This window comes from Fopius arisanus, unplaced genomic scaffold (assembly GCF_000806365.1).
Source record: "Fopius arisanus strain USDA-PBARC FA_bdor unplaced genomic scaffold, ASM80636v1 scaffold00001, whole genome shotgun sequence".
In the NCBI taxonomy this organism is placed as follows: Eukaryota; Metazoa; Arthropoda; class Insecta; order Hymenoptera; family Braconidae; genus Fopius; species Fopius arisanus.
In genome coordinates, this window is record NW_011887740.1 from 2,605,161 (window position 1) to 2,631,894 (window position 26,734).

The 26,734-nt window shown below is 39.4% G+C and overlaps 1 protein-coding gene across 1 annotated transcript in view; it reads left to right on the forward strand.

Annotated features, from left to right (window-relative positions):
* Kdm3 (Lysine demethylase 3) overlaps nt 1-26,734 on the forward strand; it is a 121,309-nt gene that overhangs the window by 30,998 nt on the left and 63,577 nt on the right. Inside the window, exons 2-7 of the mRNA XM_011316496.1 lie at nt 3,580-3,828; nt 4,612-4,725; nt 6,410-6,604; nt 6,671-6,755; nt 7,301-7,392; nt 16,764-16,851. Of these exons, the coding sequence (XP_011314798.1) occupies nt 3,580-3,828; nt 4,612-4,725; nt 6,410-6,604; nt 6,671-6,755; nt 7,301-7,392; nt 16,764-16,851 (823 nt within the window). The remainder of the gene's footprint in view (nt 1-3,579; nt 3,829-4,611; nt 4,726-6,409; nt 6,605-6,670; nt 6,756-7,300; nt 7,393-16,763; nt 16,852-26,734) is intronic.

The window sequence follows — 26,734 nt, forward strand, 5'->3', positions numbered from 1 at the left end:
CAGGGTACATTCAAGTACTCAATGAGTACAATCCAAACCAACAAAAAAAAGTTAGATTTTTCAAACTTCGATGCCAACTTCACATAGCTAAATTTTCGGCATCACTTGAATATTTCTCGCTTTTTTCTCTCTCTCGTGTACTGCCCCTAAGAAGTCACAATCTGCCAAAATTCTGGTGCGGTTCAACTGAACTCTCTGCAAGTTTTAACTTAAACTCATAATTTCTCTTAAAATTTCTTTCAACAAATCTTGCGAGACAGTTCCATCAATACCACCAGAAATTTTCTAAAGAATTTCTCTCCGCATAGTGCGACAAAAAGTAGCAAGAAGTGCAGCAGAAATGTCCGGAAAAAATTCACGAGTCTATATAATTTTAAGAGCGAATGGGACACGTGCGATGTTGTCTCGAAATGCATCAACTTTTTTTAAATTCACAACGCGGTGTGTTGGCCTATTTTATTTCGCGAAAATACCCGGCCCCAGATGAAAAGAGCCACCCGTTGACTACAGTACGAGGAAGAGTGCAAAAGAGGAAGTAGAAAGAAATAAAAAAAAAAATGAGATCTTTTGTCGTGAAATAGCGCTCACCCTCTATGTTTCACTCGCCTCTAATCTTTCTTTTTTTTGTTGGATTTTTTCGCATGTGAATAAAACGAACTCTTTCGGCGAGTTGCGCTGGTGAAAGAGGTCGTCTGTAATCCTTTTCCATCTGGCCAGTTTCAAATTCAATGTATTTTCACTTTTAATTATCAATTAAGTAATTGAGAGAGTGCATTATTGTTGCGTGCCTGGGGACGGCTGGCTTCGCCCTGATTCAACAATTCATTTATTGTTAACGAGGTGTTTTAACTATTTGAAAATACAAGAATTTAATGGCCGCCGATGAATATTTGCTAATGGCTGGAAAATAATGAGTCGAGGCATTCTGAACTTCATTTGCCAATAATAATGGTTTGAAATTTAAAAATTAAACAGACTAATTAATTATTGAAAAATTCATTTGGAAACGAAATTTTCAATTTGCGAATTCATTTTTGATACACATTCGGAAAATCTCCAGGTTTTCAAGTCTCTTTTTTTTTCAATTTTAATTATTGGTTTGTTTATTTTCGCATAGAGGTGGATATTGGGGGAAAGTTGATATTCTCGAAGGGTCGACTGTCAATGAATGTTGTCAGGTGCAGTTACCGATAGATGGTAAAGGTTTGAAGCCCGTGAAGCAACGAACAGGAATTGGGATGGAAAGTGGAAGTTTAGCTGTTGGCGCGGGAAACTGAAGAGGGATCCAGGAGGTAGTGAAAGTTTGTTATGGTCGTTTGACTGCACATTTATCGGAAAAACTACGCACATGCATTGAAACTTCGGAAAATACAAAAGGAAAATTTTAAAGAACGCATGCAGACTAAATTTATTGAATGAGAAATGACATTTTCCGCATCAGCAACATTTTATTAAACATTTTATTAAAATCTACACGATGCGACTACATGTGCAGTTAACGACTAATTCTTGAGGAAATTCGATTTAGCAGTAAAGTCCTTTTCTTCCCGTGAAAATCGCAGATCGGGCCCTTGTACCTAATGTACAAAATTTGTTCTCTATTTCATTATTATTTCTCGCCTCTTCATCATCAAGTTCGGTTTATCTTTATCTTTATCTTTTTCAATTTCTTTTTCAATTCCTAACTTTAAATTAATTAATATGCCTCTCCAAAAAATTCCTATGAAATTATGAAATTTCATGAAAGTCTTGACAATTCACGTGAAATTGGTTTCTACACTCAATGAATAATAATTACCGCCTGCGCGTTAATTATTTTTCACGGAATGCTCATTTCAATTTTTTAAGAAACAGTGTCGTCGTTGCCCGTAACACTGCAATTATTGCTTTCTTAATTTTTGAAATTGTTGACGGGTGTTGAGGGGTAAAGGGGGGGTATATTTTTCAATTGTAAAAAAATCGTGATTAAAGGCTGGACTTTTAAATACGAGGGGAAGGAAAAGCGCGGCGGATGAAGAACGAATTGTGTGGAGGGGGGTAATACTTGAGGCAGGTCATGTTGCCATGATGGCCGCAAAATTACGCAGTTGCCAGGGAAACGGCGTAGGTGGGCGACACGCGGTTGCTAGGGGGTGGAGCTTAACTTGAACCGCGGCCATCATGAATTTCAACTCCAACAATTACCGACATCTGGGGGAGAAACGGTGAACCCAGCTGACTCCTTTGCCGCCCATTTTTCAATGATTTTCTGCCATTTTTCTTATTTGAGTGATTTCTCTTTCATCTGAGCTTTATCCGCGGGATTAATTTTTTTTTCCATAATTTTTTTTTTATTCTGAAAATGAGGGGAAGAATTGAGTACCCGGGATTGGAGGGATTGTTTTGGATGCTGAGGATTTCCCTCGGAATGAGATTGGTGGGGTCTCTTGGCAACAGTCCTCACGTGCACGTGCATTTCTGAGGTACTGAGTAAAGCAATTATACATTGAGACTGACAAAGCCGAGTTTACGCAAGACGGCACTGAAATAAGATACCACCACGATCGATGTTAATTACGATAAGTGGAGACTCGCTGTTATATGTGGTTTATATCCAATATTTTTTTGATAATTCAATTGTCTGGGATCAATTAAGGTGGGGTTGAGAAATATTGATGTGAAATTATGATGAAAAATTTGTAAAGGAATTTGTAGCGGAAATTTCAGCAATTTTTTTAAAATGTGCTAATGACCCTCAAAATTTAGAAAATACTTTGGATCGGTTAGTGCGCGCATCTCATATTACTTGCCAAATATATTTAGTGTGCATGTACATGCAGATATAACGAGTACCGAGTACTAAACCGAGCGTGCGAATCGACCCACACCTCTTCCTTCTTTTATCTTTCTTGTTTTTTCCACCTCAACCGCCTTCACCTCTCAACCTACTCCTTCGCCATCGTCGTCGACTCATGAATAATTTATCGTAATTGCAATTATATACAACTTCGTACTTATTCATAGACGAACCATGTAAACACTCGTACAGACGCTAGGCGCGTTGGCCAGTCTGGTAATATGAAAATTTTTTATGAATTTGCTTCGTTATTTCTGAGGAGGAGAAAATTACTATTGTCTGGGGAACAGCAATTTGCCTTCCGGAAGCCATGCATTTATGATTCATTAGTGTCATTCGAAGTACATAATTTTGGTTGTTTCTCATTTGGCGGTGGGGGGTAAAACGTCTTCACATTAGTCTCTAATTTCGATTTAAGATCTCAAAAAAAAACTTGAGTGAATTCTAGATCATTTTGGCTTGATTCAAGTTAAATGTGTCGATCAATCTACATTGCGTATCGGATATGAATTTTAATCTATGGTATATAATCGATTTAAATCAGCCTAAAGTTTAAACTTAAATTAAATAGAAAGACTTGACTTGAATTAGCATGAATAATTGAGTAAAATCAAATTTAAAAATCTGCTTCGATCGATATGATCGAGTCTCCAATTCAACTCGATTTATCATGTCGATCCGAATATTGTGAAGTATCCCCATTCAACCTTTAATAATAAATTTTGAAATTGTCTTGTTGACAGGTTCTCGTCGAGTACGACGACGTTGAATGGCAGAGACGGGAATGGCTGTCACCCCACCGTGATACTGTGTTCTCATTTTTTCTGATTGAGAAGGGCCTCTGCTGGTCAGAGCGACCGGATCCACGACAAAATAATCTTCTAATTGATCAACACTACAATCACACAAATAATAATCACCAGCATCGTCTAAATGGCAAATCAATTCGAAGCACAACCACCAACACCAGCACCGTTGCTTGGCCTGCAATCGTAAGTTGTCCATCTTCATAATTTTATTGAATTCACCAGCTCTAGCTAGTTGGATTAATTGACGGGGAAAAAGGAGAATTATGGTGAAACGGAAATGCCAGTGATTCGCATGCGATCCACCGAGTTGGCTCCCACGTGCCTTCACTTCTAATCGTAATTAGATATTTAATTATCCGAGCATATCCCACGATTCATACGCCTACTGGCTCTAGTTTAACAGCGAAAGTTTAGCAATTCGTGGAGATTTTTATTAATTTTCATCATCTTCTTTTCTGTGAACGATTTCATATACTCTTTTCATATATTTTTCAAAATATTAACATTCCAAGTGGACAAGTCTGAAATATTTTTATCTCGTTATCGGTGCACTACAAGATTTAACTTCATTTATAAAATGTCACAATTTCGGAGAGCGTTTGCTAAAGTGGACCTATTCGTTATCTAAAATCGTAATTCATTCATCATTATTGACGTAAATCGGTATCTCTTGATTCTATAATGACTTTAAAATGAGGTGGAATCATGATCACTCGGTATGAAATTGCAGGCTGTCCCGAATCAAATGTTTGATCCCCATGCGATTGGTAATTGCTTTTGACTCATCACATATTCAAGCACTTGACTAATGACTGATTAAATAATGACATTATTGGATTCGGATAATTGTACCGTTCGAGTTTTACTGAAATATCTGACGGGATCCCTTGGTGCTTTAGTATTCGGCATTAATTTTATACTTTTTTTTCGCTGATGGCGAATGACGATTCATTTACTCAATTGCAGAGCTTTTATCCACTCGTATCGAGGGCTCAACTCGACGAGGACATGATGCCCGTGGAATTCATGCATGACAGGCGATTGGAATTTGTGGATTACAGTACACTTCGACCTTTCACTGTAAGTAGAATTTTATTCATCCATTGAATACTGACGCGGATTAAAGGGACTTGGGGAATATTAAAATGAGTCAAAAAATGATTCATCATTTTGACAATAATATTGCGATCTAGAATTATTGAACAATAGGGCGTGAACGTGTTTACTTATCGGATATTTCTTGGTATTTAGGTGTGATTTGTCAACTCTGTTTATCAATTTAGTAATAGTTTTCCATTTGCATGGCTATCTTCGTCTTGGGCAGAGAAGCCCGAGTTTTATTGGTGTACACAGGGTTTCAGCAGTGAATTGTTTCCAAGTAATTAAACTTTCGTAAAACTTGTACTGTTGGAAGTCGGTCGATGATGGTGGGAAACTCTGGCTCAACTCTAGACCTCGTTAGTTCTAAGCTTTCATATTCAAAAGTTTTCAGATCATCGAGTTATCCTCAACTCGGTATGAATTTCCTACGTTAAATTTTCCCTTTTCTAATAGATAAATAATCATCAAGGTGCCTTGCGATAAGACCCGATATGAATTTCAAATAATCGGAGATACTCAAGATATCGGAAACTCAATAAAGTACTCTTATTGAATTTCCAATCACCATGATTGATCATTATTTATCAATTTCTCTCTCAGCGATGAGATGAGAATGCCGAGTCCCTCGGAGCACGGTAATAAAACATTAAATTAGCAAATAGCCTGCTGATAGATCCTTGAAGAAAAATCAATCATTATTCCACACTACGTTGAAATTCATCTGGCAAAACTTTCACTGTGAAAATTTCCATGTATCAAAGTCCGACGACCCTGAACTATAAACGGCATTCTACCGTCTTCCAGGCATCGTTTAACCATCTCACAGTCACGTACACACACAATCACAAAATGGAACTTGTTCATTGCATGTTTTTTTTTTCTCCTGGTTTCTCTCCTCCTCTCCTCTAGCCCGGGCTGCAGCAAGAAATCGAGTGCACGAGTAACTTCTTTTTGCTCTCGCTGTCCTGGCAGCTGTGAGCACAGTTCACCTTATTCCATCTCACTTGTACTCAAAGTGGTAAAAAAAGACGAGTTGCAATGCTGGAGAATGGCCAAGACCAGAGGCGCCAACATATTCCTCCGTTTTCCAACGTAACGGTCCTTGGCAGACTATCATTGCCCATCGGGTCACATGTCTCGATAAACTTTTTCTTTATCAAACTAGATCATTATACGATTTATCGTGAAATTCTTGGTTGCTATCATTACCGAATTTTCAGTCTTGGTAATGGGTGGAAGCTGATGAAATTGATCAATTCTGGAAAATAAACTTTCAGCCCTTGAAGTTTAAATCCCTCCTCTCAGATTCTGACGAACTTTCCAATTACCCGATAAATTCAAAACTTTCCTGATCAAGACGAAGCATCTAGCCCCATCGCCCGCAAACTGTCTTCTTCTGAAACTTCTTTGAAACTCCTAAAAGTCGACTTTCTTCGGTAAAGTTTGATCGATCAAGGCAACTTTCTTCGGGCTCTTGGTGAATAGTTTTATCGAAATCGTGACTGAGCGTCGTAATTCATCCCTGACGAGCTACCATTCAAAATCAGTTGGGATTTTATCGCTCCCTCCGTCGTGCGAATGAATTCTCTCGAGTAATTACGAGCTTTGGGAATTGTTAGTGAATGGAATGTAAATTCCCATTTTGTGGTTTTTATTTATACAGCAGGACTGGGAAATCACAAAGAGTTCAGTGCCATGGGCAAATGCTGTGAGACGATGGGCTGAGATGCAGGATGGCCAGAGAATACTTCTGACCACACCGAGTGTACTGGTGGGTTTCAGGGTCGAAGTTTATCGTGCTGAAGGTACAACGCAATGGTACACTGCTGTTATTGTCGGTTACAACGAGTCAACCAAGGTAAACAGCGTATTTTCATGGGACGAGTTCGTTGGGTTACGTAAAATATGTTTATCTGCCATTTAGGATTTAACGGTGACAGATGACACAGTTTTGGAGGACCATAATGAGGACCCTGGGCTCGTTCAGATGCGGCTCATTGGGGATGGAGGTCAGTTTTATTTTATTTTATTCATTCTTTTCAGGGGCGGGGGAATTTTATGGGCCTCCACTTTGAGATTGAATTTCTTTCAATATCAAAATTATCGAAGTAAATTTATTCGGATATCTCTGAATACAGTGAAATCAAGTAAAAATAGTAATGATCTTTCTCAATTCAGACGAATGTATAATAAATTCATTGAACTAGTATTAATAAGAATAATCCCAAATATTTCAGTAACCTGAGCCCAGTAAAGCTTGAGTTATTTCTGATGTAGATATCAATTTTGGAAACAGTCACCCAGAAAATCTGTCAGATTTAATTTATCGAGTTTCAATCAAATAAATCGAAATGAACCGCAATAGAGACGTAAAAATTGTAGTGATTTAAAAATTGAGTTGATGAACAAAATAAAAGAAAAATGATTGAGGGAAATAAAATTCCGAGGATTGGTATCATCAGACGAATCTAAATTCATTGGGCGAGTAATAATAAGTAATTAAGAAAGTCCGGGTTGGATTGCTTGATAAATATGATTAATTCGATAATTGCAGTGGTGGAGAGTATCATGAGGGGCGAGGTTGTCGGCATGACGCCGAGGAGGTCGAGGTCGTCGACTGGCCTGATGACGCACGCCATCGTTGTGGTGAGTTGAACATAAACACGATTTTCCCATACATTTCCTCACTCCATTAATTCCATTATACTTATTCATACCGTTAGAGGTATCACCAATTATCGGATATTCCTGATTCTCTAATCACGAATTGAATTGAATCACGAATTTCCCCTTTAATGGCCGACCACTCAGTGTGTTAGACCAACACGATAATTCTGACGGTCAAAAATATCACAGTTACTACCGAATTAATTGAATTTACTTGACTCTTCTGACTCGCTGGAAGATTATAAATGGGAAAAATCGATTATGTCAATTGACAGTGGAGATTAGTTGCGATGCGCCTCCACTCGGTTCACCATTGTGCTTCTGACGAATTATTTATGAGTATCACTGATTCGCCCGCGATTCGTGAATTATTTGTGGACCTCTCCCACGCTTTATTCACATAATTATTGGTGAATTTTTGAAGATATCAAGCATCGTTAGTCTCTTCCCGTCGTTCAACCAAGTTGAAATGCCACGAAAATAATTCAGAAGTGGAGTTCGGTATTTATTGATTGCCAAATGAATTTTATCTCTTGTTTCGGGATGTGTTCTCTCCGTGGAATTATCCGAGCGAATTTGAATGATGGGTTCAGTTTTAATTCGTGAAATCAACTTTGGTAGCTTCAGTAACTAATTGTATATGAATTCCCCCGAAAAAGACAGTTCATTAATTGGAGGAAAAAAATTATAGAGTTTCAATTTTTTTTGTAGATTAAAAAAAGTCTCGTCTTTAAGGGATGAATTTTTAAGAAGATTCATTTAATTAAATATTTTCATTCAAAATGGATTTTTTCTAGAATATTTCTCAGATAAAATTCATGGATTAGCTTTTAATGAATTCATCATCTCCTTTTTTTAATGCTAAATCATTCATTCTTGGGCGTTAAATATCCTTCAGATTTCAATGAATCAATAGTTCATCGATAAATGATAATGAATTCTTAATGAATTCCATTAAAAAGTGACAGTAATGAGAAGCTCTATTTTTTATCAAATTAAAAATACTTTTGAATTTCCTTTTTCACAACGCGGATGATTCCGATTCTGAGCGTGAGTCTCTAAAATTTAGATCCCATTAAAAAAAATCGCGGTATTCGTCAAATTTTGGGGAGGAATTTATTAGAAAATATGTCATTGACTGACACATTGACGATAACATCCGAGACGAACGTAAACATGGGAAAATCACTTAATTCCTAGCGGGACTTTTGGATTGTCGCCAATTTCAACTCCATCATATTCTCGAAGACTCCTCAAGTTCACTCGAACAACTCTTGTAGCTTGAGTTTCTACGATACCCAAAAAGCATCTGAAACTCTGCTACAGGTAAACTCGATGGGATCAGCCAATTGAAAAGTAAAGGGGTTTAAACTCGAAATGAGATACTCTATCGAGCGTACAAACGGCCAACGGTACCCGAAAACTCCTCGAGCTCGTTATAAACAAGTCATCCCGTTGGCTATTTGCATTCGAATACAGTACCTCCCCAGTCGTACCGCAATAACAACAATTCCCAGTGTTTGCAGGAGTTCAATGAAAACTTTGCGATTGAAAAGTTTTCAATTGCCGTGTCAACCCATAAATTTTTCCAAACCACAAAAAAATACCAGAACAAAGTCGAAATAAAAAAATGGGGAAAAAAAACGAAAAAAAAAATGGTGTAATAAATACGCGGGGTAACAAAGGACTGATAAAACGAGAACAAAAGGACGAGTGAAAAGAAATGATGGGAAAGAAAGGTAAATAGAGGAATGAGTGAGGGGGGAATAAAAATAAAATAGCCCAGGGACAAGAATGCGCAAGTGAAAGGGAAGTTGCGGAGAAGGGGTTGGAGAAAATTCAGACAAGTGGTGGATTCGTATACACACGTATAATTCAGACAAGTAGTTGAAAGGGATTTTAGGGGTGTGTTTGAAGGAGGGAAAAAACAAGGAAGCTTCAAGGATCAGCGTTAACGGGGTAGTAGTCTTGGTATTAATGCAAGGGTGAGGGGGGGGCTTTGAAATAGTGGAAAAGGGGGTTAGAATAGTTAAAGGGGTGTGCACGAATGAGTGGGTGAGGGTAGGGCGGTGGCGGTTGGTAGCTGTATTGATTCGCTGAGGGTGAATGGGGGGGAGACACACCCCCGCCTGCGTTGGCCGGGGTGACGTGACTCTCCTCTACCCCCAGTGCTTCAACGACCTATCACTTTCCTTCTCGCTTCAACTCATCGATCCTCTCTTTACCCCTTGCCTTTCATTCTATTAGAACTCGCCTCATCTAACCCCCATGCCGATGTACTTCCTCGTCTTGTGTTTACATCCGCTGACTAATAGCTATCGTGCACAACTCTCCCATCTCCCTCTCGACCCCCTTTCCACTCGCTAACTCGTTTTCAACTCTTTGGCAACGATTTTCCCAAGGGGGTTGCAAGGAGATGGGGATATTCAAGGACTCTTGGATTTTTTGCCAACTATATCTGAGATTTCGGTTCAGCTGGCATTTATTCTGCTCATGCTCGCGTTTCAGTCTTGTTTTTCGGATATCTCGAAGTAGGTAGATCGTTCTTTATTCATTTGTGCTACTTTTATAGTTGTACATCTCGCCCTGTGGTATCTTCCTCAAAATATCGGTATTCGAATATATTCGAAACATAAAAAAATTCAGGGGAATAATAATTTTTGAGAGACAGGGAAACTTTAAAATTCATATTTTGAATTATTTTCAAATTTTAGTTGTAAGTGGAAAAGGCCAAACTGTCGACGCCACTTGAGTATCTTTAATTGTTATTCCTTCCACGAGGTCAACCTAAAGCTCGTTATTTTTTTTTTATCTGGTTATCGTCACCTGTATACCCCTGTAATTTATGAACGCATCGACATTCCAGGGTGGCTCACGGTGGGGTGAATAAATTGAGCAACAATGAGATAACGAATGCGAGACGAATTCCAGAGGTTTGAATAGAGAAATTCTTTGGGTTTTTCACCCATTCGCTTTTTTTTCCCCACCCATCTCATCACGTTCAACCGGTTTCTGGCACGTTGAAGGCTATGTCCGGACGCGTTATCATTTATTTTTGCTCGAGGAGAGGGGAAAATAGGGTGGAGGTGGCCTTCGAGGTGGGGATGCAGACGATCCTCGGGTTTTGATGTCCATGTGTAGGTTGGAGTAATTCCGGGCTCCCTTTTGCCCTCCCCTCTACCCAATACCGTCTCGCTTGTGTCTGTTGTTGAATCTACTGGTGTATAATCTATAATAGGGATGGAGGGGGTAGATATCAGGGGTAGAGGCGCCATCCAACCCCTTGTCGCTCTGGAGAATGTGTTTGTACGCTTTTGCTGGAGATACCCATTCGCACACAGACGCAATCTGTCCCACCTGTTTGTGTGGTAGTTCGGACAAAGTTTAACGCCAGAGTTGACCGAACTCGTCGAGAATCAAGTCCACAGTGTTTGGCGAGGGAAATGAATCAACCGGAGGCATTTTTCGGTCCACTGGTAGGACAATTTTCCAATTTCAGGGACTACTATTTTTAAGAGAATGAGACTGCACGCACATGATTGGCGATCTAAAAATTCAATCAATTTTTAATTCAAGTTAGACGTTTTAGACAGCTGTGATGTTTTCGAGATAGGGATAGTTTGCAAGTTCGATCTGTCTGTTCTCTTTAGAGTAGAATCCGCTCGCATAAAAAATTCTTAGCAGAAACGCTGAGTGAAAAATAGGTAGCATTGGGTGGGAATTGTGCGAAAAATTAAAAAATCGATGTTTCCTCAGAGTTGTGTTACTATTACTTACGTTTTTCGGTAATAATTTCTGAATTGCCAATACGTTATATGCTAACCAAGCGTCAGGGTAAATTTTTCTTGAATTTTTGAATTTTCAATGGGAATAGCAAATTATCATACAAGTGAAAAAAAATAGTTTTTGACGAGTGTAGGACTCTCGACCCTAATTGAAGATGAGGACTCTAATTACAAGCGTCAAAAAGTCTTTTTGTTCACATATATCGTGCAAAATTTGACGATGCCGGTGAGAAAAGGGCAGTTCTTCGCACGCAAAGCCTGCAAAAATGCGCGGTTTTTTCACTTGTATCATAAAATTCCTTGAAATTTCAGTAAAACGATAAAATGATAAAAATTTCCAAGAAGCGTACTGGAAACTTCAGGCGAAAATTTTGAACTTTGTGGGGGGTAATAATGATAATTATGGTACTTTCCATCGAAACATTTCGAATTTAAACCCTGGGAACGATAATGACGGGTCATTTTTCCCCGTCGAAATTGTAAATCGCTGCAACTCGTTATGTCATCAATCCTCCCTCATTCCGGTTTTATTAAAATACGGTACCCCAATTGGGGGCGTGTGACCTCATAAATTAACTTTCACAATTACAAAAACTTGAGTTATGCTCCCCGAGGATTCGTTAATCTTTTCGAGAGTTCTGCAGAGGAAAATGTAGAAATTCGGAAGTGAAATATGAAGGTCTTCAGTGGACGAGACTGACAACGCGAATTGTAAACAGGAATTGATAAAGACCAGAAAAATATCTCGAGACAAAATTTCAATCTTGCAGCAGACATTTATCAAAATATTTGCGAATAATCGATTTTCCTTCAATTCTATCACCTGCAATGAATAAATTAAATAACTTCATTATAGACTCTACTAAAATCAAGTCCATTAATCCCCTCATTTTATCTAAAATATTCCGGACTCAAATATCCTTTTTTCACGATCAATATCGAAGTGAAGTTCTGAACAAGCCCCATAAAATGTTAATCCCCGTAAAATTCGAGTTATTACAAAAAGAAAAACCGGAATATCCTCAGACAACTGGAATTTCCCTATTTCATTGGATCACTATTCGCACACTCCTAATAAAAACCCCGCTCTCCCCTTCTGGCAAAAACCGAAAACCCCACTGTTATCTGGCTGGGGATCCTCCCCAGTTTGCAATATTATGGTTCGCACGAAGCGGTGGGTTCGGTGTTACTCCACATCCCCAGGAACCCGAAAATGCATGTGTGTGAGATGCGTCTACGCTAACAGTTAGACAAAGAGGCAAATGGAACACGAGAGAAGAGGTTGTGTACGGCGAAGAGGGTCGGGTTGAGGAGGGGATCGGGGAGGGTGGTGAGGGTGGAAGAGGTTGAAGAGGAGGAAGGGGAGGAAGGGTGGTAAAAAAAAAGGAGCCGTTGGGGGGGGGAGGAGGGTATGGTATATGGTCGCGCCGACATGGCAAAGTGTGTGCGCGCGCGGGGGTCATCGTCGTGGCGTTTCGAGTTGGCAAGTGGTGGTGGGGGCTTTTATATTCTCGCTCATTGCGTTTGTGTAAGTCGATTGGTCGGGCGGGGGTGGGTGGGGGGTGTTGTCGGGAGTCGGGTCGGGTGGAAAGGGGTTGGTGAGCGACGGGGGGGGAGAAGCGGGTGCCCTCGAGCCTCCCACAGTCCCAGTAGACGGCAGCACTGCGGCCCGCGCGTATCGCAGTTCACGTCCCAGCGACGTTTTAACAATCACGGAGTGTTTCCAGGTTTTTTTTTAATGAAAATATAATAGGATAGTACGAGGTGGTATCGATAATTGAGGTGGAGGATATTGAGGATATTGTGAGGGGATTTATCGATTTAAGGAGTGTGATATTGTCGGTGAGGATCGGGCTACTGGGGCAAATCTGGTGATGATCAGTGATATTCAGCGTGCGTGCTACAGCACTTTTTTTCGCCGTCATTAATCAAGTGGTGCGTATTTTCCGGGTGGCTCTTTCCCATGTTTTGGGTGTTTTCTATTTTCTTTTGTTTTTTTTTGTCTTCTTTGTTTTTATCATGGGGTACTTTATCCACCCGTGGATATCCGCACGCGTCCAAGCTCTCTGGGGGGATCGATATCCTCGTGATTTTCCGGGGGCTCATGAATGGCCATGTTTCTACCCTTCTTTATTCCCTCCTCCAAGGGATTGGCGTTTCAGGACGGGATCAGTGTCTCTGCAATTATTTTTTTTTTTTACGTCGAATCGATAGCTACTAGGGATTTCGCACTGTGAAGTATTGGGCTGGCTTTTCGTTTTTTTTTTCATCGAATTGGGATAAAGCACGTACTTGAGCAGCTTGGAGGGGCGATTGGCGATTTATCGGGTGTTTCAAGTATTCGGAGAATGGGAATTGAATTCCGGGGATTGGGAAAGGGCCACTGGGAGCGCATTTGACGTGTGTGACAAGTGTAAAACCGGATATTACTGGTGATTTTTTTTTTTCTTCTTCTCTCGATAGTGTGGTGCATCGTTATCAACGGGGTAGAGACTGATTGATGAGAATAAGTGACGGGTGACCCTCGTTGACCCACGGATAACACTCAGAGGGGGAGACACGGATCATTATTAGTTTAAAAATATTAAAGACGAGGCAAGTGGCACGGGAAAAAAAAACGAAAGTAAGTTGAAGCCGTGGACCAATCACGCCCACTTCAACGTTCATCCTCTCTTTTTCGTTGTTTTATTTATTCACTTTTTTTTTTACATTTTATTTGTCGCGACGATTTCACACACATGTCTGGGAATAAAAAGGGAAAACACGAGGGAATGGGTGGCATGACGACGCGGGGATAAATGTTATCCATCATGGCGAAAATTTTCGAGTGTTGGAGTGCGTAGGTGAGGGTTAAGGGGAAAATATCGAATTACCGACGTGCGACACTCGAATAACCCCGTTCAATCGATCCACCCAATAGAACACCCCCACCTCCTCCCCTTCCCCTTTGCCCTCCACCCACAAGCCACTTACTCTCTTGGATAATGCTACCAGACAAATGATTCATTCAAATCAGATAAAGATGTTTGAAATGATGATCTGAAAATCCCGACTCGTTTCAGAAAATTTTTTTATTTAATCAATTTCTTCGAAGAATTATTTTATGATTAAAAAAAAGTATTTTCATATACTAATTTCATTAAATAAAGATTTGCTGGTAATAATAAAAATTATTTAGTACTAATGAGGTAAACTTATGCACTTGAGTTGAGTGAATCATTTTTTTGGAATGCAGTCACGAATTAGTCGACGTGGCGGTAGAGAATGTGACATTTGTTTATGCATTTTTATTTTTAACCGTAGGGTATTTGATGTTTTGAAGTAGGCTTTATCTTTCTTCGACTCTCGTAAATCTAGTCTTATGATTTCCGCGGTATTTTCATTTTCCGTGAGCCCATTGCTCTCAGACTTGTGTGAAATTATTCAGAGCCCACACGAACTAAATCCCTCGCTTGATTCAATAAACGTCGAAAGGTTAAAGTCTGGAGCTGAATTTCAATATTTACACGATGGAGATAAGCCTGTTTCTTATTTTTTGTTCTTATTCTGTTCTCTCGTCGCGTCAGTGAATTATTGGATAGAATATTTTCATGATTGGTGGGATAGGTATTTTGAGGTGCAATTATGGGTCTAGTACGTCGAGGCAAGTTGCATGAATGCAAAGTGTAGCTGGATATAACCGGCGGAATGCAGTGCAGTCCTGCGACGACAGTATCAGGGTGTAAGGATGGCGAACCAGAGGGTGGGCAAGAACCTTGGCACTTGGCCAATCGACTTTAACCCCAATTTGCTGTAAAATCCGAATGGAGACGCATCTTAAATTCACCCTGGCAATTTGTCGTCTCGACTTCTACGAGGGGAAACTCGAAACTCTTAGTTTTTAGGCGAATAACTGGCAGCTTGCGTTTATTCGCATGCTACTTTGGGTGGTTACCATTTTTTTAGCTATTGCTGAATTTTTTCAGCTCTCAGTCATATTTTCATGGGAATTGTCAAGGGAGAATTACCTGCTTATTTTTGGGGGTAGCTTTCAGGCATTTTTCTTCACGAAGAGGAAAAGTATTTTTTAAAGACGATAATCAATATTATTGCTGTTTAGAGTTGTATCGTGTTTTTAATAGCTATATCGTGCGCCTCGGTGCCACGTGGAAAGCGAGGCGTAGTGAATTATCATTTGTGTTTTCCTTGACTTTTTTTTTTCCTGGTATTTTCCTCGGTCGCGGTATCGCATTACTCCATACATACATTCCACCTCTTTCCCCTGTCTCTCTGGTTGAGTTTATTTATCCCGGTCGTCTCTTGCACGCTCGGCGTCCCGTTTATCTGCACTAATAAATGCACGAGTCGAACAAAGCCGAGTGTCGTTGTCATGGTGGAGACTGGAACGGGTGGTGGGTGGAAGTGGGAGGAGAACTTTTTTAAATGTACACGAAGGTGGAAGGGAGAGTGTTTGTACAGGGTATTGCGATTGTGTGCGGATGAGCCTCGGCGATTGTATATGCAATGGGGTATCCTTTTACGAGCAGCAACAAAGAGGCGAGACGCTGGTGCGCGGGACTTTGCGATTATCTGACTCCGCGCCGTGACGGCGATGGCAATGAGGGTGGAGTTGGGGGGGCAAAAATGCCCTGACAGAGACGAACGGAGGATAGGGAAGTACTCGGGGAAACATTTCGGAATTCCGCGAGTCATCGGGGGGAATAGGAGGTGGCAATTTTTATGGAGTCGACGAAATGTGGGACAAGAGAAATACGAGAAAATTTTCAGGCTTTTGTCGGGAATTTTTTCTTTTTCTTTGTAACAGAAATAGAGGACTTTTTTTGCAGTGCCAACTGCTACTTCAGGCAAGTTTACTTGTGAGCGCGTCGAGATATACTTGTCACAAGTAGTCTTTCTGTTTTTTGGGGTCCCTTTTCTCATTATTATTATGGAAATTTAAGTAAATAAAGCAGGGAGCTGGAGATGAATGTTTTCGTTTAATTTCATGAATTTTAATTAGCGAGGGGTGGGGTGGGAGTGAGATCGTGGTGACGTACTGGGGGTGGCGAAGTATTCCGGGGGAATAGCGCGGAATTCCCCAGGTCATGGAGGGATTAGGAGGAAGATTTTCAGGGGTTGACGGAATTTCGGAAAACAAAAGTACGAGGAAATTGTTTTATTTTCGCGAAGGGGATTTTTTTGTACAGAATATTATTTTTTCTATTACATGCAAGCGGAAAAATTCCGTCTGATTGATTTGATCAAATCAATGTTAAAGAAAACCTCTCCAATGATTTTAACCATTTTTTACAACCAGAAAGTCATTAACGAATCAGTTAATGTCATGAATATTGAATTGACTATAATGTCGTGAACATGTTAAAAAGTCCAAAAATCATTTTCCTAAATTTTTCAGTGAAAACTTAAATGTATTAAATGTGGAATTTTTATTATGAGTTTAAAAATTCCAGTTTTCATTGAAAAATAAGTACTCAACAAAAAATTTACGAGATAAATGAGAAATGTAGACCGTTTTTAATTGAAACCATAACAATGACAATGACATAACAATGACATTTGTTGCAGCCGCGAGTCGGGAGGAGACCTCGTGGCAGACCAGGAAACGTCGCCCTAGCATCACCCCAAGTGCTCGTACCCCCGCAGCTTGAAAAGGGTGAGTCCTAGCATTTAAAATTACCACCGATTAAATCCTGTATTTTTACCTCGACCCGGGATACTTTCACCCCTGCCATATACGAAACGGCGAATTAATTGGCCGTGTAATACGGAGTCAATGTGAGATATTGAAAAAAAGTCCATCGATGAGCGAATGAGATAAGATACTCGGGTCCAGTGAATGGCGGCTATTAATCGTTATCTTCCCAATAGAGGTTTATCCGTACTTCGATTTCCGATAGGGCGTCATGTGATTCACGATACGTTTCATCCCACCCTGTCCGCTTCCGCCTCATAGAGCCAGGGTTTTTCCACAGTTTATCTGGGCGGAACATGAAAGGAGTAATTAATGTCAATATTGCTATTCTCTTTAGCCAACAATTTAAAAGAAATTACCAATTCTGCTCGATTTTTGATTTGATTCAAGTCTCTCGGTCTGGAATAATTACAAAATTATTATTTTTTGATGCATTCCCCTTAAAGTTCGTTTTACTAAACTTATCCCGTGCTTCGAAAATGTCACGGCCAGAATTTTTTTAGAGGTTAAAAAAAATTGATAAACAGTCAGGGCAATTTTTTTATAGTAAATTTTCCTCCGCCCGTATAAATTGGAAAAAAAATCTCCGAAAATGACAACTCTTTTGGCTTAACCGAGTGATTTAGATGGACTTGCCCTGAAGGAGTCGAAAACCTCTCAATCGCTCGTGGTACCCCTAGTTTTTCGCCACTCACACGAATTGGCATCAGGCCAGATTTTATTTCCACGATGTTTTCGGCTACTAGGTCGCGCCAGATCTAGACACTCGTTCCCTATCCCACGACAATAGAAAAGAGAGCGAATTCAACAGATTCCCGACAATTTGACCGAACGAAGAAGGCAAAAAGTCCTAGAAATAAAAGCACGAATGAAGAAGTCATTTCTTAGTGCCCTTTTTTTTTTAATTGAATGAGTTTTAGGAGGTACAAAGAATTGCTTCTGACTCAGCCTCGACTCTCCTTTATCCACTTTTTACCCGAGTTTAGAAGGACGAAGATAAAACGAAGTAATAGAGGAGCGAGACGAAGTCTTTTGTTTGTTGAGACCGGTTTGCAGTTCCTCGAACCATTTATTCAGGCTGGCGCTTTCGTGCTTCTTCTTTTCTCTTTCTTGGCCTACAAGCCCGTCTTCTCATCTTGTACAAGTTCCCGACTCTTCTCCACCATTCCCTCATTTCCCCTCTCTTGCACACCCCTCTTTTTGCCTCAGCAATGGCTCGTTTGCCGTCTCGTGGCAAAAGTAAAAGAGAAAAGGTTGCAAAAAACAAAAAGAAGAAATAAGGAATGAGGGAAAAATAGAAGACAGAGTCGGAATATAATGGCAAAACCGGATGGTCCGGTTTATGAATGAAACTCACGCGTGCCTCTCGAAAATACGACATATAGATTTCGTTGATTGGTGACCTCAGTCATAAAAAAATCCACTCCATCCATAAAAAAAAAATCGATATGATTTTTTGAGTTGATTCGTGCAATTCTATTTGACTGAATCAAATCTATTTTTTTACCTAAAAATGACTTGTCAACTCCCAGCGAAGTTGAATTTTTTTTTTACTTCCACTGCAGACGGTGTTATGCAGTTGGATCTCGTGTGTGACATTTTCCAGTAATTTCATTGGCGCATCTCTTTCTCCTACATCTTCGTGGGTAATAAAGTAGACGGAGCGAGGGAAAGAGTCAAGTTCTTTGAAGTCTACTGCTGTCGGCATAATTTCTCGTCTCTCCGTGTCGTCTTCGGGGCTCTCTTTTCTGGTCTCATGACACTTTTTTTTTTGGTCATCAGTTTTAGGGAGCTTTGAATAAACCCTTTGAATTTTTCTCGAAATTCTGGGCCGCCAGTGAAAGAACTACCGAATATATGAATAATGCGGCGAAATGGGATGTAAATGACTATTTTCTCGGGTAATCGGATTACTTGAAGTCGAAACATATGGAGGAAAAGATATTTCTCGTTATGTCATACTTCCTAAAATGCTTGAAGCGTAACAGAAGTTGAGGGAGACAGTGAAAACAATAACTGTGGAGTTGGACAACTGGCTGGGACCAGGTAGCTGGTCGGCTCTCCCATAAACACAGTCGCTTCTCGTGCACCAGAAACTTGTAGAAACTCGGATAATTATCGTTGGCAAACTGTACGCGTAAAGTTTCTTCGCCAAAGCAGTTCGCGCGCCTCTCGTTCTCCACCGGGTTTTACTTTTTTTTTTTTTTTTATTTCTTTTTTCACTGCAACTGCCGCCGAGAACTCGAAAACGCCGTGTCGTTATCGTGAAAGTTTAATGCCCCGAGGTTGACTGCTCACTTTTACCTTCTTCCCGTGCGACAAATATCAATTGAAATTTACGCGATGAATTGAATGAACCAGGGAAAAGGGGAACAATTGGTATTTCATGGGGATCGTGAGTCTATTTCGAGAGATATTTCAGGTGATTTCGGAAAAAACGGGGACACAATGATAATTTTTTATAAAAATTAATGAATTAGGAAATTTTTCAGTTCAGGGAGAATTCAGGGTGGAAATTCAAAATCGTTTGATAGAGGCTAGTTAACAATTTGATTTAATTTTTAATTGACATGTGGAGTAAATGGTCAAGGAAATTTTCCTGAAAATCCGGAATTCTAGCAATTTTCATCGATGAATTCAGCTAGTGTTTACATTTGTTATCCATTCATATCCGAAGTGTTGTAACTCAAAGTGTGAAATTCTTTCCACAAGTGAAGGTATCCCAAAAATTCCGGTGAATCGACTCTTGACTATTTCATTAACCGAAATTTCATTATAATTTTCTTCTGAATATCCATGATTCCATTAAAAAATCCACATTGATCACTAAATCGTTACATCGTTGATTCCCAAAACTTGAAATTTCATCGGAATTTCCGCAAGTAAAATTCCCTGACACTCTCTCCCCAAGTTCTACAAAAACATTGTAATCTTTCACCCAAATTTTTCTTCAACCCTAAAATTCTCTATAAAAATCTCCAAGGTATCAGTAAAAAAAAGTGCAATGAAAAAACTTAAACATTGCAATAGCGAGTTACAGTATGGGAAGTGGCTGTGTATTCCTCAACTCGATGATAACTTCTGGAGTCTATTCATGTATAGGTGCCATCCAAGTTTGCGGATACGAGGGAATGAGGGACTCACGTCTGAGGTACACAAAGGCTGTGTTACCGCTTATCGTGAAGTTTGTGGCCCTCAGAGAGTGTCGAACTTGCACGAGTTATCGATCCCGTTGGAGTTACTGATGGAATTCCAGTTGCATAAGTTCCCATTGGACTGAGTGAGAAGCTAGGATTTTCCGAGGGGTCCCCAGGACCTGGCCACGTTCGCCACATGTTTTCGAGGGTTTATTAATGACGATTGGAGTCATTAAGCCGATGTGGGTTTCAGTCAAGCGGGTAGAGTCGTTTCTGTGCCTGAGGGGTCTGAGGGTAAACAAGGATTTGTGAAAACATCACTCAATCGAGGGCCGCAGGTGCCAGACACACACTTGTTTTTCTTTATATCTTCCCCTCTGAGACAGGTGGATATTTTGGAAGGTTTTCCCCCCTGGTATTTATTTCTATTTTTTTTCTTCATTCAAACAATTTTTTTTCCACCGTCCGCGCTCTCGGGGAAACGGCGAAAAAGTTGGACGAGATTGAAAGTCCCAGGAAGCCGGGACTAGCGAAGCGCTATCGCTGTGAAAAACTTTCTGACAACTTTTACCCTCCGAAACTCCTTGAGAACTTGCCTCATTTTTCATTCACTTTATTCAACGAAAGTTTATGGGTAGCTGGAGCGAAAAGAATTTGAGGGATTGTGGGAAGGGGAGGGCAATTTCTGAGATGTGGTTTGGGTTTTTGACGTGTGCGGTGTGTCAGGGAATTAAATTGATGTTTGACATGAATATTCAGTGTTCTGTAGAGGATATTGGTCGTTTCGGTTGAAATTCCCGGACTCCCAAAAAATGACTCTTGAAATTTCAAAGGGAAATCGAAATTAACAATGACAAATTTACGGGCGTTTTATCTACATTTTTCTGGTGAAAAAATGAGGTCATTTCTTGAATGTTCAATCAAACGGTAATTTTCAGGTTTATTGGGATTAGAATGAAATCTTAGGCTAGCTGTCTCTCGGTGCTACAGAAAATTAAACGTTTATTCAGTCAATTATCCAATAAATTGAATCCTCTCTCTTCGAATGTAGAACGACTGAGGTATTGCAATTTTTGGTAATTGGTAATTTGGTAATAAATTATCAATACACAATGGATAGGACTTAAAAAATGAATTTTCGGATTTCTCGAATCATATCAGCTTGATATAACATAGATAATGAGAAGTTGAAATTTGATCGATTAGAACAATTCCGAGGTAAAAAATAAACTTCAATGTCGTTGTCCTCAGAATTGGCTGAACTTTTTGAGAAAAATTTCTAAAAAGATTTGAACGAGTTGAAAAGTGGAGTTAATTGCCCTGAAAAATAGTAGTAAATTTACACAGGTGGCTTTCCTCAGTCTCAACTCATGACGAACACCACGGGTTATTACGTATGGAGGTCACTCTCGGTGGGAGATAACTATACATCAACGAAACGTGAGATTGGCTCTCGTGTGTTGAACGGTGATGCAGCAGTTGCTTTGGATATTCGCCAAAAATTCATCTCATTTCTAGAGTTTGTTGCACACATAAACACACTGGGTCTTAACGTTCTATCTTCGTACATCCGGGTCCCAGGGGAGTTGAATCTGCAGAGATGAGAACGTTAACGACCTCGTCTTTATTCGTATTACAAACACACCCAACATTTTTTTCTAATCAATACAGATAGCACTTCCACCAACTTTTCGAAGTCACTAAACAACCAGATAACAAATATTATTCTATAACTACCTGCCACTACTGGTACTTTTTGCAGACATTTTTATTGTCTTGAATTGGCTCAATTAGTAAGGAAAATATATAAATTATGGTTTATTTTTATTTTTTATACATTCTTTATAAATTGGTCAACTATTATATTGCTCCCATAATTTTCCACGGAATTTTCATTGGAAGACGTGAAAAGTATTCGTTGTTGTGCTATTTTTGAAACTTATAATAGGTAAAGTTGCTCCAAGTGGTAGATTAGACTAGAGATGAGAGGTACTTTTTCTTTAGGTGCAGCTATTGATTTATTTAACGTGTGGTTTATTACTCAGTGGGATAATGGAATAATGGGATAAGACTGGGAATATTTATTGGCTGCACTTTGATCGACCTGATTCAATGTATACTTGAGTGAAGTAGGTACAAAGTTGTGGGTGGGGGTGCAGGCCGGTTATTCCTGCCCGCCCCCGAGGTCTCGGCCTGCGCCAAACATTCCCGCCTTAACGTCTGCAAATCGACAGCCCACGCTTATTTTCAACGCTTTTTCTCCTCTGTACGTCGACTAAATCCATTCTGAATTATCAGTCGTTTAGTCAACATCGGCATTCAGCATCAGAGAGAGAGAGAGAGAGAGAGATGCCTTGAGGAGGTTTTCCGAATTTTCCGAACGCAGTCTAACAAATTACACTTGCAATTTTTAACGTGAACCCTGGGAAATAATGGGAAATTCATTTTCAATTCGTTGATTAATCACTTTGTTTTTCAAATATCTGAATAATTAACAATTTTGTACAGCAATGAAAAAGCCGGAAAATTTGGGAAATGCAGGCAATCTCTCTGAATTTTCAATCAATTGAACATTAAATTGGATTTGATGTCGAATTTTCATAATGACTTTGTAAATTCGGTGTGTATATCCATTCTCAATCGATTGTAAATGAAATGTAATTTACTACTGAATATTTACATTTTCATTGAAAATTCAAGTTAGTCAAAGCGATGAAATAGTCTCCGTTTGAAAAATTTAATTTCCCCGCTCAACAGTTTTTGTGTTATGGTGCAATCAAATGGAAATTCAGTCGGTGGAAAAAGTTTTCGTTAATTAGAAATTTTCTCGGCAAAAATCGGATGAAATGGATGGGAAAAATTTGAATACAAAGACTATTGAATTTTCATGACCTCCGGTATGCCTATAAAATTCAAGGTAATTTAAAACCCTTTCATTCACACGATTTTTATTCCATATTTTTCACTCGGTGTTTATGTTTTTACGGTGTTACATTTGCGAATGGGGTAAAGTTCTTGACGAGGTTCCGGGGTATGACCGGTCGATAACCCGAGCCGAGGGTGGAGGCTGGTGAGAGCTCTCGAGAACAATAACGACGGGGTGGAGGAGTCGTTGAGGGTCAGGATAGGGATGGTCGTGGCAACCCCGAGGAAAACTCATTCAACCACCTGACGTTTATCGAAATAGTTTCTGCGCAGAAAGGACGGCTGAATGTGTCGTTAAACAATTCCGAAGAGTGTCTCGATGTTTTTCAAACTTCCCGGGGGCTTTTTAGGGGAGTGGGGGGCTTACCCGGAGCATTTATAGTATGTTGAATCTGTCCACATTACTTGACTCTACCAAGTACTGGCTAAAGGGAAATGGGAGAAAAGTTTTGAGTTTCAACGGCGAACTATTTGCCGAGTTGGAAACATTCCCCGGGCATTTTCCGACCGCTCGCCAACTTTACGCATACGTGCATGCAGATTATTTCGTATTGCCCACTAGAAATTGTCATTTTTTTTTATTCCCAATGGAATGGGGGGAATGGTTTAATGAAGTGAAAATCTGTGCCGAGAAATCTGGGCTCAAATTGCTTCTCAAGGTATTTTTGAGCCGGCATTATTAATTTTGTTGAATAATGCAATAAGTCTGGACAAGATTAGGATTCAATTTCATAATCATTTTTAACAATTTTTTATTCAATATCAGGGCGAATTGATGAATTAATTGAGTTAATTTAATATACATTTTATTGAAAGGGATAGGATCGAAATAATTTGGTCCGAATTGTTCTCCTCAAAATCAGACCTCAAATTTAATCAAGATTTTTCATAAATTATTCAATTTGTATGGAAAAGTACTGCGGCCGGGGTAATTTTTTCATTTCGCGCAGTAAATCCAGAGAACGGCGGTTCGCACCAAATTTAAGGTACGAGCGCCATAATTTTTCCCCCACTTTTTTCTCCGTGCATAAAAATTCACGTAAACTGTGGAATTTACAGAATAACCTGAAATTTTATGAGTATTCTCATAAAACCTGTAGGTTTCTGAAAAAGTGGAAAGCGTTATTTGTGGAAATCCCCAATAATTAATTCTGCCCGAAAAAATTATCATAAAATTTACCCTCACGTTCTTTAAAAAATGACAATATTCTAGGGGAATTTTTGTTATAAAAAAACATCATTTTTACTCGAATCATCGGATTTTTGAATACCGGACGAAAATAAATTTTATTGCCGATTTTTCTCCGTGCGATAAACGACAGATATTTAATATTTATCTCTCGCCTTTCAGTCGGAAAATGTTGAACATTGACAAATTGCCGCATATGACTCATTCCGAGAAATAAAAATCACTCATATAGATTCAAATGCTCAAAGCCCGTGAGTTAATCCCCCGCAAAAAACATTCCACGGCCGCGAAAAATCCGCAAAACCGGTTCTCAATAGTAAAGAAGAAAACACAAAGTATAAAAACAACTCGAAGATTAAAAGCTGGTGTTAATGTATGGGAGTTTGGGGGATAACGTCTCGGATAAACTCGAATAAAATTACCCATGTTATTCCAACAGAACTTTGCCCTCTCGCACAAGCTCTACGTACTGTCTCATTCTCTTTTTTTTTCACCCTATATACAACGATATAACTATGTAAGCGGAGTAAATGGGATTTACGATCGACCGTGAACCAACAGTAAAGTCGATAATGTGTCGTCTGAGAGCTCTAATGCGGAACTATAAAGTCGTAACCGGATTCTGTTGGATAACGTATAAATAACCAGTGTGTATCTAACCTGCTGGCATTTCCCCACTTTTTTTTATCGGAAATTTCACGATGAAATAGAGAAAAACCTAGAGAAACTATTGTCAGCTGCTATTGACTGTTGGGAAACGCTCGAAACTTCCACTGGATTTTTCCATCTTCGATATTCGATTACCTGACGATGCAATTGAAATGATTGACGTCTTATTTTGAAGCTTCGATAAGTACCTTCAATGTGGCACCAAATTTTTCAAAATCCACTCTACCATTCTTCAGGTATCCATGAGAGTTAAGTGAACGTTTCGTCTCCATTTTATGGAGAAGATTTTTCTCTCGGTTTTTTATAAGCGAGAATAAAAAAAAAGCTCTCGTCGTGATGGGAGAGCACGTTCGACAAACGCTTGACGATTGAAACATTTTTCCTCGATATGTTTTCCCGGTTTTTCACGATCACTCTAGTCGATTGTTACCCTGGCATTTGTTTCGAGCATTTGTTTCACTCCGGATCCTCACATCACGATTTTTCACAAGGAAAATACATTTAATTTCAGAAAAAGTCCTTTCATTCTGAGATTTTTACATTAACGAAAATTAATGAGTATGATCTCCACACGGTCTATTCTAGTATGATCGATTATGATTTCTCATCATGATCTCTATTCAATCAAAATTACAGAATTTCTCAATTTACGTGACGGTATCGCAATTAAAAAAAAAAGAAAAAAATTACGGAACGCTCTGAATAAATTCCTGTCTAAAAACAGCTTCATCAAATTATCCTCATCTCACTTTCCTGAATTACAGGACAGATCCGCCGTTTTTCCTGAATATTCCTTTCCGTGCACGAAAAAATAAGTTAATGGATTTTTCCCTGAAATCCTCGGATATTTCCACTAGAATTGAGTGATTAACCTCCGATGAGTGTTGCAACAAACATATTTAGGATTGAGAGTTCTTTTCCGGAATCACGGAATTTTTCCTGGGATGTTCTTTTTTTCTCTGCAACGACAGATTGTCAGTAAGAAAGTTCAGGCTATTCCGAATAGGTCAGAGTATTTCCGTGGAATCTCGGGCATTTTTATTATCCCCAGTTTCACACTTTATTCTCCTGGAAACCCAGGGAGGTGAATCGATAATCCCCAAACGGCCCACGCCGTCACCAAGATCGAATCTACAGATTCTACTGGCGTGGAATCAAAGTGAAACTGGATTTTCTGTTCTATTCTGCGGTTTAAAGTCCAGTGTTGTTCCGTTGCTGCGGAGATTGTCGTATCTTCCGCAGACACAATAAACTCGTTTATAGGATTGCCTGTCGGGGATTGAAAGTAAATGGCTGGAATTATTTAAGATTTTCCGCTGATTCTATTATTGTCATTTTTCGTTTGAAATCGATGATGATTCTTGGAATCCGGGGCGAGTCGTTACCGTTTGGGATTTTACTGGAAATTCACTGGTAATTAACCGGAAATTAGACGTTGACCTGTCTATATCCCATTTGTGGCTCCATTATCTGGACGGATTTCGGTGTTAAAGATATCCAAGTACTTCGATTGCTTTATTGTCATTAGAATGTCTCTGTATTTTGAGTTGAACACTCAAGCTTCCAATTAGGTCCTGATTGAGTCGAGGTTTCCGTACTCTGGGATTTTTTTATAATTCCGTTCTAATTCCGTACTTATTTTTATCCTCCGAGAAATCATTCGTTTCTTTTCAAGCTTCGAGTCGAAATGGCCTACATATTGTAATTCTATCTGCCATTTAATGAAGATGACTTTACGCTGATAATTATTATAATGGACGATTTAAATGATCGATTCAAAATAGTATTACGGGGACGATACAATTTGAATGATTAAAAATCATTTTTTGTATTGTCTGATAAAAAGACCAATTATCCACGGTATATGATCCCCAGAGGCTGTAAAAAAATTATGATGATTTACTCATAAAGAAAATAATAACAG